Source organism: Orbicella franksi, chromosome 1, assembly GCF_964199315.1.
Source record: "Orbicella franksi chromosome 1, jaOrbFran1.1, whole genome shotgun sequence".
NCBI classification, from domain to species: domain Eukaryota; kingdom Metazoa; phylum Cnidaria; class Anthozoa; order Scleractinia; family Merulinidae; genus Orbicella; species Orbicella franksi.
In genome coordinates this window covers 9,665,188-9,678,706 of record NC_138145.1, presented here as the reverse complement: position 1 = coordinate 9,678,706, position 13,519 = coordinate 9,665,188, and the positions used below count along the sequence as shown (strand labels likewise).

General features: G+C 38.1%; 1 protein-coding gene across 1 annotated transcript; it reads right to left on the bottom strand.

The window, feature by feature from the left end:
* Nucleotides 1-323: 323 nt before the first annotated feature.
* LOC145488675 (transmembrane protein 237B-like) lies at nt 324-13,515 on the bottom strand. Its single transcript, XM_081467600.1, has 12 exons — nt 13,024-13,515; nt 7,203-7,406; nt 5,849-5,963; nt 5,105-5,163; nt 4,407-4,547; nt 3,971-4,086; nt 3,667-3,721; nt 2,782-2,935; nt 2,243-2,319; nt 1,789-1,873; nt 1,538-1,659; nt 324-841 (listed from the first exon to the last, which is right to left on the bottom strand). The coding sequence occupies exons 1-12, from the start codon at nt 13,301-13,303 to the stop codon at nt 753-755; spliced, it is 1,497 nt and encodes a 498-aa protein (XP_081323726.1). The 5' UTR covers nt 13,304-13,515; the 3' UTR covers nt 324-752.
* Nucleotides 13,516-13,519: the final 4 nt, after the last annotated feature.

The window sequence follows — 13,519 nt, the reverse complement described above, 5'->3', positions numbered from 1 at the left end:
CCCAGAACGTTGCTGCTGTTATTGTCCTTGATGGTGCCAGGGGTTCTTGATGAGGCTTCCGATGACTGCGTTAGGGCGGACAAGCTTTTGATTGGTGATCTATGTTTTTTGAAGACTTGGCCGAGTAAGTTAATTGGTAATGATTGCCGATGATCGCAGAAACATGAAACGAGTCAGCAAGATATAGAAACGTTTTCTTCACCAAATTAAGAACCCCGAGTATCGCAGAGCGAACCCCTCCAGTATTTAAGTCGAAACTAGCTGACTCCTATCAGCACTCTCCGGTTGCCATGGTTACAGCCTACGGCATTAGTGAAACAGCCTTAATCACAAAACAAAACAAAATTTATTACCTGCTCATGTGATATAAGTTTTTGTACTAATACTTAAAACTTGGATGTTTACGTACAGCGAAACACTTTGGCCACTCTTTGACTAGGTAGAAAACCTTTCAGGAACATGGATAATAATAAGCGGCTTTTGTCGGAAATAAAATCGTCATTTACAATGATCTCCTAGACCACGTATAATGGAAAACGTTCGCCTTTTAAAACAAGAAAACGTACAGCATGTAGCTCTCTTTAAAAGTACAAACTAGAAGTAAAGCTCTATGCTCAAAGAGTTGAACTTTTAAAACGTCTGTTCTTAAAGTTTTTCTCTACGAATAACATGGTGCCCGCTGACGGACTAGTCTAGCTCGGCCCAGTCTTGAAATGTTGCTCGACCCAGTCTCCATCACTGTGTCTGCCTGATTACACCACCAGTTGAGGCTCGCTGTTAGCGGGTCGTTGCTGTGTCACTCTCTGTTCTCCGGGTAACAGCTCTCCCTCATACAAGTTTTCTGTTGAAAGATAAACTTACAGTCAAAAGAATAGCTGGGAAGGTCTGCCGTCTCCGTAGCCATTATTTGAACCGCCACAGAAACGCTACGATATTTCTCAAAGCTTCTACAGAGGTCGAGTTTTTGCAATTGACCTTTCAACGGTTTCTGACGCCATCTTGCTTGGGGGCAAACACAGCAAAAATTGCAGTAAATGTATGGGAAACGTTAAAAGTTCGATGCCCAATAAGTTGAAAGTGATTGACATTCTGAGTATTTTATGAGATACAAGGAAAAGATACCCAGCAGAAGGTTTTTTGGTCAAATTTGAAGATCATAGATTTGCTGTCAGGCGAGGAATTGCACTCTCAATTGTTCCTAAAATGTCTCCAAATTTTCCCGCGAATTGCGACTCGGGTTTTCAGACAAATGTATGGAAAAATGAAAACCTTAATTGTGGCTTTTCTAGCGAGGCTATTTCCATCAAATGCGATCAGTAAATTCTTTTACCTCGTATCTTTAGTCTTAAATTCATAAATATCTCAAAATACGAATTCTCCGTGAGTTGTTCACTAGACATTAGATCTTCCATTTTCCCCATACATTTACTGTGATTTTTGCCGTGTTTGCCCCCCCCCCCCCCCCCGTGTTTGCCCCTCCCGAATAAGATGTTGTCAGAAACCGTGAAAAGGTCTATTTAAGTAAAAGTCTACTTACGAGCCGTGTAGTCCTTTGTTGGCTGAACAGACACCAAGACCCATCCCAACACGGCTCCTAATACACGCATAAGATTGATGATCCTCCAAGTCTCCAACAAAGAAGACGTTTCTGCGTCTCCCCTGAAAACACACACACAAACTCAACAACTAAACAACAAACACAAAAACTCTGAAATTAACTGTTGATTCACGCACATTAACCCATAAATTACACATTAAGTCTTCTGGAATCAACGCTTACAAACTTACCATAAGTTGTCATGCACTTTATAAAGACTAATTCTGTCGTCTATATTCGCCACACTAATCGAGAAAACCAGAGCAAAGAGATATGCTGTAGAAGGAAAGAAGCATTTATCATTTTAAGTAAAAATAATGTTGAAATCAAGCATTTAGGGTAAGCCATGTGTCGAAGTTTAGCTAGCCGAAGGGAAAACACCCTCTACTAATTGGGGACACTTAATATAATTAGAAGCCTACTAAATGATTTAAAGCCTGCTAACTTTTAACTAATGGGGGTCGAGTTAAAAACCCAAGTTCTTGAAATGATGTCCATCGAAAAAAAGCCTAACCAGAAAAAAAAAGTCATTATGTTATGAGTCAAGAATCATTACAATACATTGTCATAGAAGGATACTCTAAAATATCGTAAGAAGTCGAAGAGATTGATTGTTAACTATTTCTGTCAGCTCTCTTTTCGTACCACTAATTGAGAGAATCCTAGACGGTCTTGTGAGCAGGCCATGGAAAAACCCAGACCGTGGATTTGCCATGTCATATCTGCAATGAACAAGCAACCAAAGATCAGTATAAATAGAATATATGAATTTTCAAATATTTGAACTGCGGAATGAAACTTTTTTCTCAGGCGTTTTCACAACTACTCATGTTATTTATTTAACTGCGATGGTCTTTCTTCTAATTAAAGATCAGGGCAGTGTTGTTCAAAGCCCGATTAGGCTAACCCAGGATCAGCTAGAGGTTTGATTTCAGTTTTGTAAATTATCAGTGAGGTTTCCTGTTCATATTCTTTGTCCCTCTGTTTGAGTTTGAATGATCTCAAACTACATAAGCAGTAAACAACATTTTTATAAGAGAAAAAGTCATACTTTGGTTAACTTTTAATCCTGGATTAGCAACCTAGCCATGCAACAGAGTTGTCGATATCGCATTCTTTTGAATCACTATAAAATTTTATGCCTATCACATATGAACACTTTCAGACAACAAAATCACACACACCTGTCGAAGACAGACACTGTACAAATGGCAAACAGCATGTAGTAAAGAGACTGCAAAGGTTGCGCCAGTTTGTAGTAGTTGTCTAAGAACACTACATCTCCTTCACTATTGTTGCTTAGCGAGTAAACAAATATGACTTGACAGAGTGCAAGACCTGCAGTGTAACGACAAACAACACTGGTTTAATGTCTCTGACTATTGTTACTATGATTCTTTTATGTCAATGAAAGCACGTTTTCACATCTTGGAACGTTTTTGGTCTTTACAAGGTCCTCAGCTTATCACTAGATTTCATCAGTATGAAAGGATTCTTATAAGAATATCTAAACGGTTATGCATGAAGGAAGAGGGAACGCTTGTCTTTAAATCCAATTTATTGTATTTAAATTTTTGAATATTTATTACTTACAGCTTTGGATTTTGGCCAAAAGTCCAAGTAGCAAGATTTTTATCACATAGTAGATAGCCACAGCCCAGATGCAAATCGCTGATATTAGAATGTTCTTTACACACGATGAGCAAGTCTGATAAATGCCATTTTGGATGACAAACTGCCTAAAAAAAGCCCGTTTTGAGGCAAACAAGTTCAACAGTCTGTAATCACTGCTGGTTATCTTTTGATACTTATAGACCCTTTTCATATGACAATTATTTTGTATGCATTTAAAATAATCTCACTATTATAAAACCTGATTTGAGAGTAAAACTACTGTTGAATAATAAACTTAAAAACGAGGTTAGTAAAGCTCATTTTAATACTAACAAAAGAATTTATAATTGCAGCCATTTATGAAAAGGGTTCTATTAAATTATAATACTGCATGTCACAAATTTTGATGAGCTAAGCATTTAAGCATCAGCTGTGCATCTAAGTCAGTGCATCACCTGCAAGGAGTCCATGACAAAAAAGAGAAAATGATCTAAAAGCTCGGTGCACAGACTGTTGAAGAAAGAAAAATACAATTATAAATATTACACTTCAATGGCTACAATGGCTTTTTCACTTCAGTAACAGAAAGAAGAAAGAAAACCAATGCAACAAGGGTAGTAATAAATGGAATTGGGTTCGGAAACTTGCACAAGCTGGTGGCCCCTGTTTTTTCAGACTAACTGAACAGCAAATATATATTTCTTTTAGTATTAAAGCTGTTTGGGTTGTGCAACAGATTTTCCATAAAAACTCACATACCACAGCAAACTCAGCAGTTGTCATCGGCCTGCTGCTGGGAATCGACTGAGGTTCTTTCCTCTCCTCCTCTAGCTGCAGTAACCTTGTTTTCCTTTCACGTGTAAAGCCCTGACCGTCTGGAATAAAGCAAATTTGACTCATCAATGTATGGCAAGAACGATACTTATTTTCAGTAGATCCAAGGCATGTCATATGATTTTATATCCAACCCCCTCCCCCGAACCTCCCCAATTTGAAATGGTGGTTTCTATTATAACTGCTGATTTTGACACATTCCCCCTAAATAATTTATTAACATGTGGTGCAAGTCAAGGTATAATTAATATTACCAGGATGAGATATAATGAACATGTAAACTACATAATTGTTTTGGCAAGTGTGAAAAATATTGTTATTTGTAATGAGAGAAAGGAAACTGTTATAACTTCTAGTTTACCTCTTCTTTCAATAAAAACAACATCTAATGGCTGACTTGGCAGAGTCTGTGCTGTAGGAGGGAGGGCAGGTGGTGCCGTCTCTGGCGTGTCAGCTACAACAATGTCTTCTTTGTCCACTTTGTAATAGTCCACTGTTGAAGCTGACAAGAGAATAGTCATGAAATAAATCACAGGTGTATTGTACGTGCTGTTGGGAAGGGGTGGGGGGAGACAAATTTTCCTTTAAAGAGAGTCTTAAAGATGATGAATTGAAAAGATCATGAAAGTGATCCTAAACCTGCCCATCAAACTTTTTCTCTTTGAGATGAAAGCGTTAACCCAATATTTGAGACAGTACCATTTACACTACGGTGTTGTACAGAGATAAGACTTTGTTTCTAGTACAAACCCCCATAAACCTATAAGTTCTACAGATATTTCTAGTTCAGTAGTCAAAACAAGATTATATCAAGATAAGATTTTCACCCACTAGCTTCTAAAATATAAAGCATAATAGACCCTTTACACGATCCGGTCACATGGTACAAAATCACACATGCTGGTGAGCAAGTTGCGCAGTGGGACTTCCAAAACAAAGGCAGGTCCAGGTGGACTGGTACGAGTTGCATTGTATTGGAAGTCCCACTGCGCAACTTGCTCACCAGCATGCGTGATTTTGTACCATGTGACCGGATCGTACAAAGGGCCTATTAGTTACCTTCTCCATCAATATCTGCATTATAGTTATCTTCTTCTGCTGAAGTTCCATTTTGTTGTCTGGAAATGTTTAAGTTACTAGATATTTAATTAATTGAACTGACAACTGAAATAAATTCATATATTACATACATATAAGAATAAGTGGGAGGTGAGGTGGCCTCATGATTAGTGCACTCGTCTCCGGATAGAGCGGTCCGGGTTTGAGCCCTGGCCGGGGACACTGTGTTGTGTTCTTGGGCAAGACACTTAACTCTCACAGTGCCTCTCTCTGCCCAGGTGTATAAATGGATATCAGCAAAGGTAATGCTGGGGGTAACCCTGTGATGGACTAGCATCTCATTCAGGGGGGAGTAGAAATACTCCTACCCACTTCAAGTTACAGAAACCAGGATAAGCTCCTGCCTGATGGGCTACCTGGCTCATATGCAGACTTTACCTACCTTCATATATGTATACATTAATGTATTTTATATAACATTATTGATTACACTCAATTCTAACATTTTTCAGGTAATATTTCAAACCTGAGAGACCATGTGTAATGTTCAACATTTTCAAACACATAGGAAGACTGTTGAAAATATGACATGCAGCAGAACATTTCTGAGGAAATTTGAGATAATGAATTTCCACAGTAGAAATTAAGACTAACAAATACAAGTTCATGAGAAGTAAAATCCCGGCTAAAATAAAGTGATGATGACATCTTCACAAACCCTAATGAATGCTATGTAATAAATACCTTTGCAATTTCTTTGTTTTATGTTTTTTTGGTCTCAACCTCTTTGGGTCTCCTGGGCCATCATATCCATCATAATCGTTAATGTATTCTTCTCCATCGACAACATCTCTTGAGCCTAAAACAATATATAATAATCGTTTCTGTTTAAGTCACAAACAGTTTGATTAGGCTGGAAATACTGCAATGGGTCTGACACATTTCATTAATTTGAGATAAGTTTGGTAAAAGTTACTTGCCAAGGGAAACATGATTTGTAAGCAAAAATCCTCGTAAAATATGAGAAAATTGGAAACAATAATTTATTTAGTTGATTATGCATGCAGTAGCCCCTGACACAGTGCCTCTCTCCACCTAGGTGTATAAATGAAGGGCTGCCTGGAAAACATCCTTAAGGTTACTTCAAACCTTCGCGGGGCTATATTGGTCGATTGTTTTTGGTCAAGAAAATTAATGTCTGCGAAGCACAAGTTTACATACTGTGAATGCTAGGGGTTCTGTTATTTCATTGGCTCGTGGCTTTCAAGTTGACACATTCCTCTGTCAAGGCATGATATGTTTATAAATTTTTAGAAGGCGAAAACTTGCACTCATTTTTCGAGAGAATCCCTTCTCTTTAAATGAATTAATAGGGTATGCAGATCTGACAGTTTTCCATGAAATTTGGTCAGAACATTCACTGATAGATATAGAACAAAATCGTGTCGGTGAATTCCTTTATTTTAAATACTTTCCTCGTGGCGGCCTTTAACGTAACAGGTTACACGAATTTTTCGATAGTCAAACTTGACAGATCTATAAAAAGATAACCAATAGAAATAAAAGAAAATGCTGACAAGTTTTTGGAGATTGAGGCTTTGTTATCAACACTGCACAGTTTGTTGCATGAACAATCGCATTTGATACCCGATTAATTCACTGGAACGTCAGTCGGTCATTTTGGAGTTGACGGCCTCTGCCACCTTTGGAAGGCCAAATCCAAAACAAAACATAATTTTACCGAATTGTACATTTTATAACCTTTCTGTTGATATATAGTTTGTGGGGGTTTCCTTGAAAACAGCGCGCGTACAAATTTTTTTCTGGAGGACTCCCGCGAAGGTTTGAAGTAACCTTAAGAGACTTCTGATAAATTGCTAGAATCTCATTTCAGATTGCCTTAGTTCTCCTGTGAGACACAAGGAGGGTTTGACTTTACATCAACAGTCACTTCTAAGGTCCTTATTCTCCACACTCCTTCAAATGGGTACTGGGAAACAAAATGCTAGCAATAAGGGGACAATACTGCATCCCAACCACGGGGGAGTATCGAAAGAAACCATCAGTGTTAAAACCAAATCAAGGAAACTTAACTGACCATGGGTTTTCTTTCGTCTTGGTCTCCTTCTTGCTGGACTCAAGTTTTCATTGTCTCCCATCATTTCATCATCCTCTCTATCAATCATTTCAGCACTAGCAGATCTTCTCGTATGCCTTACCCCACCAGACGAAGGCCGTTTATATCTTTTCTTTTCTGGCATATCAAGTGTTTTTGATGTCTCCATTCCATCATACACATCCCCTAAGAGGGAATAAGTGATATAAGGTCCCCAATACTCAGACATGATTATCAAAGGTAATCAGGTAATAACTTTGGTTCTGGTTTAAGTACAGTTTTAGATTGGCTGAGTTGTCTAATTCGTAAGTAAATGGTTTGGTTTTGGTTTCATGACACTCATTTGAAAACTGCTCCAACTAATGATATAATACACAATGCTGTCAGATGGACTAAAACCAGCACTGTTACTACATTGAGTATTGAGTAGTGATAAAATCCTAGGGGTGACTAGAGATATTGCTAGATTATTACCAAACTTTGTTATTTTCCCAAAAGACAGGGAGATCTTACATTATGAGTTATTTACAACATTAAAAACTGTGATGGGGTTGCGTCTGTATTCCCATGATAGAGTATCTCCCGTAAATTGAACTTTCCAAAATTATTATCCCCTTGTAAACAAAAGTTATGATCAAGTTCCCTGTATTCCTATATGGAGAAACAATAGTCTGGCTAAAAACTCATTTGGGTACTGTTAATAATCTTATTACTGTAATTGTGACATATCAATCATGTGAGTTTGCACCACCCACACCCACTTGCCCTCTCAGTTTTCAAAACAAAAGACCAACGTATTCTACTCCAGCACTTGTGTAACACATTTAGGTCTATTCTGATTGGCTGAGAACATAAAGCCAATTCATGCTGGTATTAAATTGCGATGTCATATAGACAAACAAATAGGATTTATGCAGGCAGAGCCGATGTCAATAAATATGCTACAGATAATAGAGTGTAATTATAGCATCATAACTCTCACAACATGTCATCCATTTCATTACAACAACAAGAAAGACATTGCAAGACTTCACATTCCATGACAGAAAAAGCTACAAGACACCCAGAGCTGACCCGAAAATAAGGAATTACTCTTTTAATATACTAAAACAATTATATAGGATTCAGTTTTAGCATCACAGCAAAGATATTGAGGCCATGGTTTGTCTTATCCACTTCAACCTTTAACTTCTGTAGATAATACAAACCTCAGCAATGATTGATAATTCTTGTAACCATGCTCAACCTCATCCAATAATTTTATTGCACATAAGTCACACCAGCCTAACACCTTAGCCCATTTATATATGTGTTCTAGTTCAAAATTACCCTTGGTACAATTTGGTATTTTTCTTTGTTTCATATAGTATAATTGCATTCGACAGAATGCAGTTCTAATCATGTAATGCATAAAAATTCGAGATCTGTGTATCTATCTATCTATCTACCTATCGGGGGACACCAATTTGGCCCCCCCAAAAAAAATTCTTCAGGGGCGAATGATGTCATCTCTTTGTTCATTCATGTGCTTTCTTTCGAGTGTTGCACAATATTGTGGACTTTCGAGTGTCGAGGCGGCTTATTGTAGACTGTAGCGGATACTGAAGTTGGTTATTTTTAAGTTCGAAATCAGTGTTAAAGGCATTTGAAAACATTGCAGACATGTCTTCACGAATGGTGTAAGACTTTTCAAGGCAGCTTATTGAAGACTGTAGCAGATAAGTATTTATTTAAAGCTCAAAGTCAGTGTTAATGGCATTTAAAAACCTTGCAAGCATGTCTTGACAAAATGTGTACGACTTTTCGTATGAACAGAAAGCTGTAGCTTGGCTGTGTGTTGTGTACCCTCTTCTCTTCGACCAAAACCAATGCTGCTTTATGCTGAATAAATCAAAGGAGGAAATGTGTAGTTTCACTTCTCTCACCTAGGTTTCTGTGCACAAAATGTGTAACGTAAACCCAACATGCGAGGAAAGTGTTTACATAGGAAAAGAGTTCAACTCCCACAGGAGTGCTCTGGTACACCACCATCAGGGCTGTCATTAAGGGCCGTAACCTACAACACCTGTTATGGCTGAGTTCACTTGATGTTACGGGTGAAGATGTCGATTGATGGTACGAACATGCTACACTTACCTAATTTATTTTTAAACATTTACCTATTGAAATAAACATAACTGTTTCTTGGTGTCTTGCCTCCTTGGTTCTACTATTTATATTTTACTCTGGAGATGAACTTTCAGTTTGCTTTATCACCGTGAATTACATTTAGACGCCATTTTAAGCAGCAGAACTTATTACGCAATGCGTTGCTCCTACCTCTTGAGAAATTCCGCCGACCGATGTTGAGTGCTGTCCAGGCTGATTGATCATGTTTGGTCCCGCACGTGTGTAGAGAAAGATATGTTTTAATATGAATAAGAGAAAAGAACCCACGTCAAAACAGCCTGGGATCGGCAGATTTTTTTCAAAATCCCAACGGACCGATGGAAATGAGGAAGCTCACAAAACAGCCGGTCGAGGCGGTCGACAAATACCAGCAATCACAGCTTCAAGTACTGCAAGTACTTCAGCCGCACATGGGCAGCCTGTAGAACCGAGTATTATGCTACAAAGAGTGGAAGAAAAATTTCCCGAGTCTAGAAATGGTAAAGCATTTCATTCTTATTACCACTGTAATGGACAGAGATGTTCAATGTCTGATCCAGCTTATTTGAGCTCCTCTAACGGTAAGATAGCTTGGTAAGGTAGAGATGTTATTATAATTTTTATTTCCGGTTTCACTCCCCTTTTATTCATTTGACCATAATAACGAATTATTACAACTGTTAGCAAACATCAAACCATATTGCTGACTATGGACTGCCATTTTTTTTTTTTTTCAAACAAAGAACAGTCAAGTCTGTTGGAGATATTTTATAACTTTATTCATTTGATCTCTGTAAATTAAGGTGCATGAATTTGAAATTATGCACTGTGAAAAACAAACAGTACTAAAATAAGGACCACTTGCATAGGTTGGTGCAACAAAGATGTTATTTCACTATTTGCTGATGATGTACTATAACATATCACTCTGTTTTATCAGCATTTTTGATTAGGAAAATTGCCATTTTCATGCCCTAGAAAGCAGGAAAATGCATTTCCAGGGGTTTCATGTTCAAAAAAATTTCTGGGGGGCATGCCCCAGACCCCCTAGATGCTCAAGCCCTTTTGGGCCTTCGGAACATGTGGCCGTTGGCCACGTGTTTCACTGCTACGGTGATAACTTACATGCAACCGCTGCTTCAAAACTTAATGACAGCCCTGAACATGTCCTCTGTTCCATTGTTTCGGAAGTGAAAATGCCAGGTAGCTGTTACCCCAAAACCAAGGCGATTCAAAGTTGTGTTCGTAAACAAAATAATTGTCCTAGTTTTGGTAATAAAAGCAGGTCATCTCACTAACCAACAGAACAAGCATGATTGGTGTTGATTTACATGGTCAGTATAAAACATGCACTGGGGACTGCAGACTACAGACTATGGACTACGGACTACGGACTGGGTACAAAACATGAACAGAGGTATAAAATGCAGACTAAACATTACGGACTGGGCATAAAATGTGGACTCAGGTATAAAATGAGAACTGCAGACTAAATGCGGCCTACTGACTGCAGTCCATGTATTTTACTGACCCAGTCATAACTAATATTACATAACACGTGTATAAACGAGAACAAACCGTCCTCGTATGCACGTCCTTTGCGATCATTTCATTTATTTTCACCCCTGATGAAGGAAGACCAATTTCACACCTATCTAACAGCTCAGGCACAAAATGCTGTACCTAGAATTTTTGTTTTTTTTAACATACCAAACCTACGAAAACTCGAACACACTCTTTAATCTACGATTACTACTAGTTGTAGATTTAAAATATTACCCTACATAAAAACAAAGGAAAGTACCGGCCAAATTGTACCAAGGGTAAAATTGAACCACAACATGCATTATGATTATATCCAGACATAACTAATCGATGATCAATGACATCAGTTGGTAATCACCAAGTAATCGATGAGTAATCAGTTGATTAGTCATTGATTATTGGCGATGATCAATGAGTAATCGAAGCCCAAACATTTGGTGGCCTATCGATTACTCATCAATGTAATTGATTACTCATCGATGACCCATCGATTACTCATCAACTATTATACTGCACACGAAAGACACTTTTCTTGTTTTCTTGTACCATTTTTTTCGTTTGTGATTCTTTTATCTGTGTTAGACGCATTTTTCCTTGTATCTGAAGTTCCTGTTGACGATGTCGAGACGCAAAGTGCTAATCACAAATACAGATGATTCTCAATTGTGCAATATTTCACTTTACCCAACTCTTTCTTTAATAACAAAACAACTGAACAGTAACCAACCAGTCTGAAAATGAAACTAACAAGTACGCTGACAAGAATTGACTATGTGGTTATCGATTTTTTTTTTGTGGGTGTTTGTCAGCAAAGTAAAACTGCTTCAGCTTAGGGAAACATCCATCATAAGCAGTTACATAACCAGCTTCAGTATTGAATATTTGTACAAGTTCCGATTTTTTGGCATTTGAGCTAAACGCGATTCCTTATCTTTCAAGAGTTGTTTTAGAACCGCTATTGTCATATTTTCGGCAGGTCCCTGTTTCAAATGGCAAAGATATACTGGAGAACCTTCTGAAGCTTAATTTCCATGTACTACTCAGTGTTTCAGCCACAGTGGGCCATTGCGGGAATCCCACGTTCCAATCAGAGATGGCCCCCAGAAAAACAAAGAAAGGGCCAATTTGGCCACCGATACAGTCACCAATGTAACTAACATTTTATCCTTGGCCACCAAAATTAGGCAAAAATTCTGGTTTAGTCACCATAATGGCGACTACATTTCTCTGTGTTGACGATCAGTCCGGTTATTTTGTCTCACATTATGTCCTTCTAGACAATCATATTGAAAGATTTTTGCTTCTAAAACATTCAACATAAGATAAGAAGTCAATCCATCCTTTTGCTCTGCTGCATTGATTATCTCACATCGGAAAACTTCCAAGTTTGAAATCGCCCTATAATGCATTGCAAACCCTTGATCATTGACTATGTCATGTATGCCTAAGGACTGTTCTCTTGTAATACACGGATCATACTAGTATCTGATTCAAAAGAAATTTATTGAGTAGAAACACTTCAAAAAGCACTTACTATTAAATCTTATCCTAGATCCTAATATACTGCTTTATTTTCCTTGGTACCCTGACGCATTTTTCCTTCTGTAGCTTTCAATTTATTGGCCCCTTTCCTAAAAAATTGGCCCCTAAAAAAGGTCTTCAGAGGCCACTTTGGCCCTCAAGAAAAATTTTCTGGCTGAAACACTGCTACTTAAGCTGAAAAGAATAAACCTGGAAACATCTGTTTACATTTAAGTTGTTTTAATTTTGTTTTTCTTCGCCAGATACATTTGCAGCCACAAGATGATATCGATGAGTAATGGATGAAATCAATGACTAATCAGTGCAATCAATGACTAATCAATGCAATCGATGACTAATCGATGACCAAAAATTTTGTGGCCCATCGATTACTCATTGATCATCGCCAATAATCAATGACCAATCACCTGATTACCTATCGATCACCTATTGATTACTCATTGATTTCATTAATGTCATTGATGTCATCGATTAGTTATGTCTGGTTATATAAGCCACTTTAAAAGCACTTTATCAAACTTAATTCAATTCTTCACACTATAAGCACTGGGAAATTCAATCTTCTCACCATTTTCCATTCTAGATCTCCTTCTAGGTCTTCTGGCGCGGTTTCGTCTTTCCCCAGTAGATTGCTGAATCCCAGAACTCCCTTCTTGATCACCGGAGTTGTTCGACGCACTGTGAGGAACGCCACCTTTCTCTCCGTCTACGACTTCTTGTAACGGAACTCTTTCTGGTAAAGAACTTGGTGATTCTAAGCTCTCGTTTGTGTGATCGTCTAGGTCTCTCGACATTCGCTTTTTTCTTCGTCTTTGTCTCTGACTCGCGTCTCTTGCAACTTCAGCCATGTTTTGTTTTCCTTGACAGCGAATGTAGTCACAAATTTATCACTCATTCAGGGAGAAAATACAACCGACAATGACTGACAGATCACTGCTGGAGCCAAATTATCACGAAACAGCTGTCTTTCCGCGAAATTTTATCGTCATTTTCCAGTAAAGTTTAAAAATCAACAGCTGAATGTGCGTTTGTTATCATTGCTATCTGAAGCACTGAATTACAGA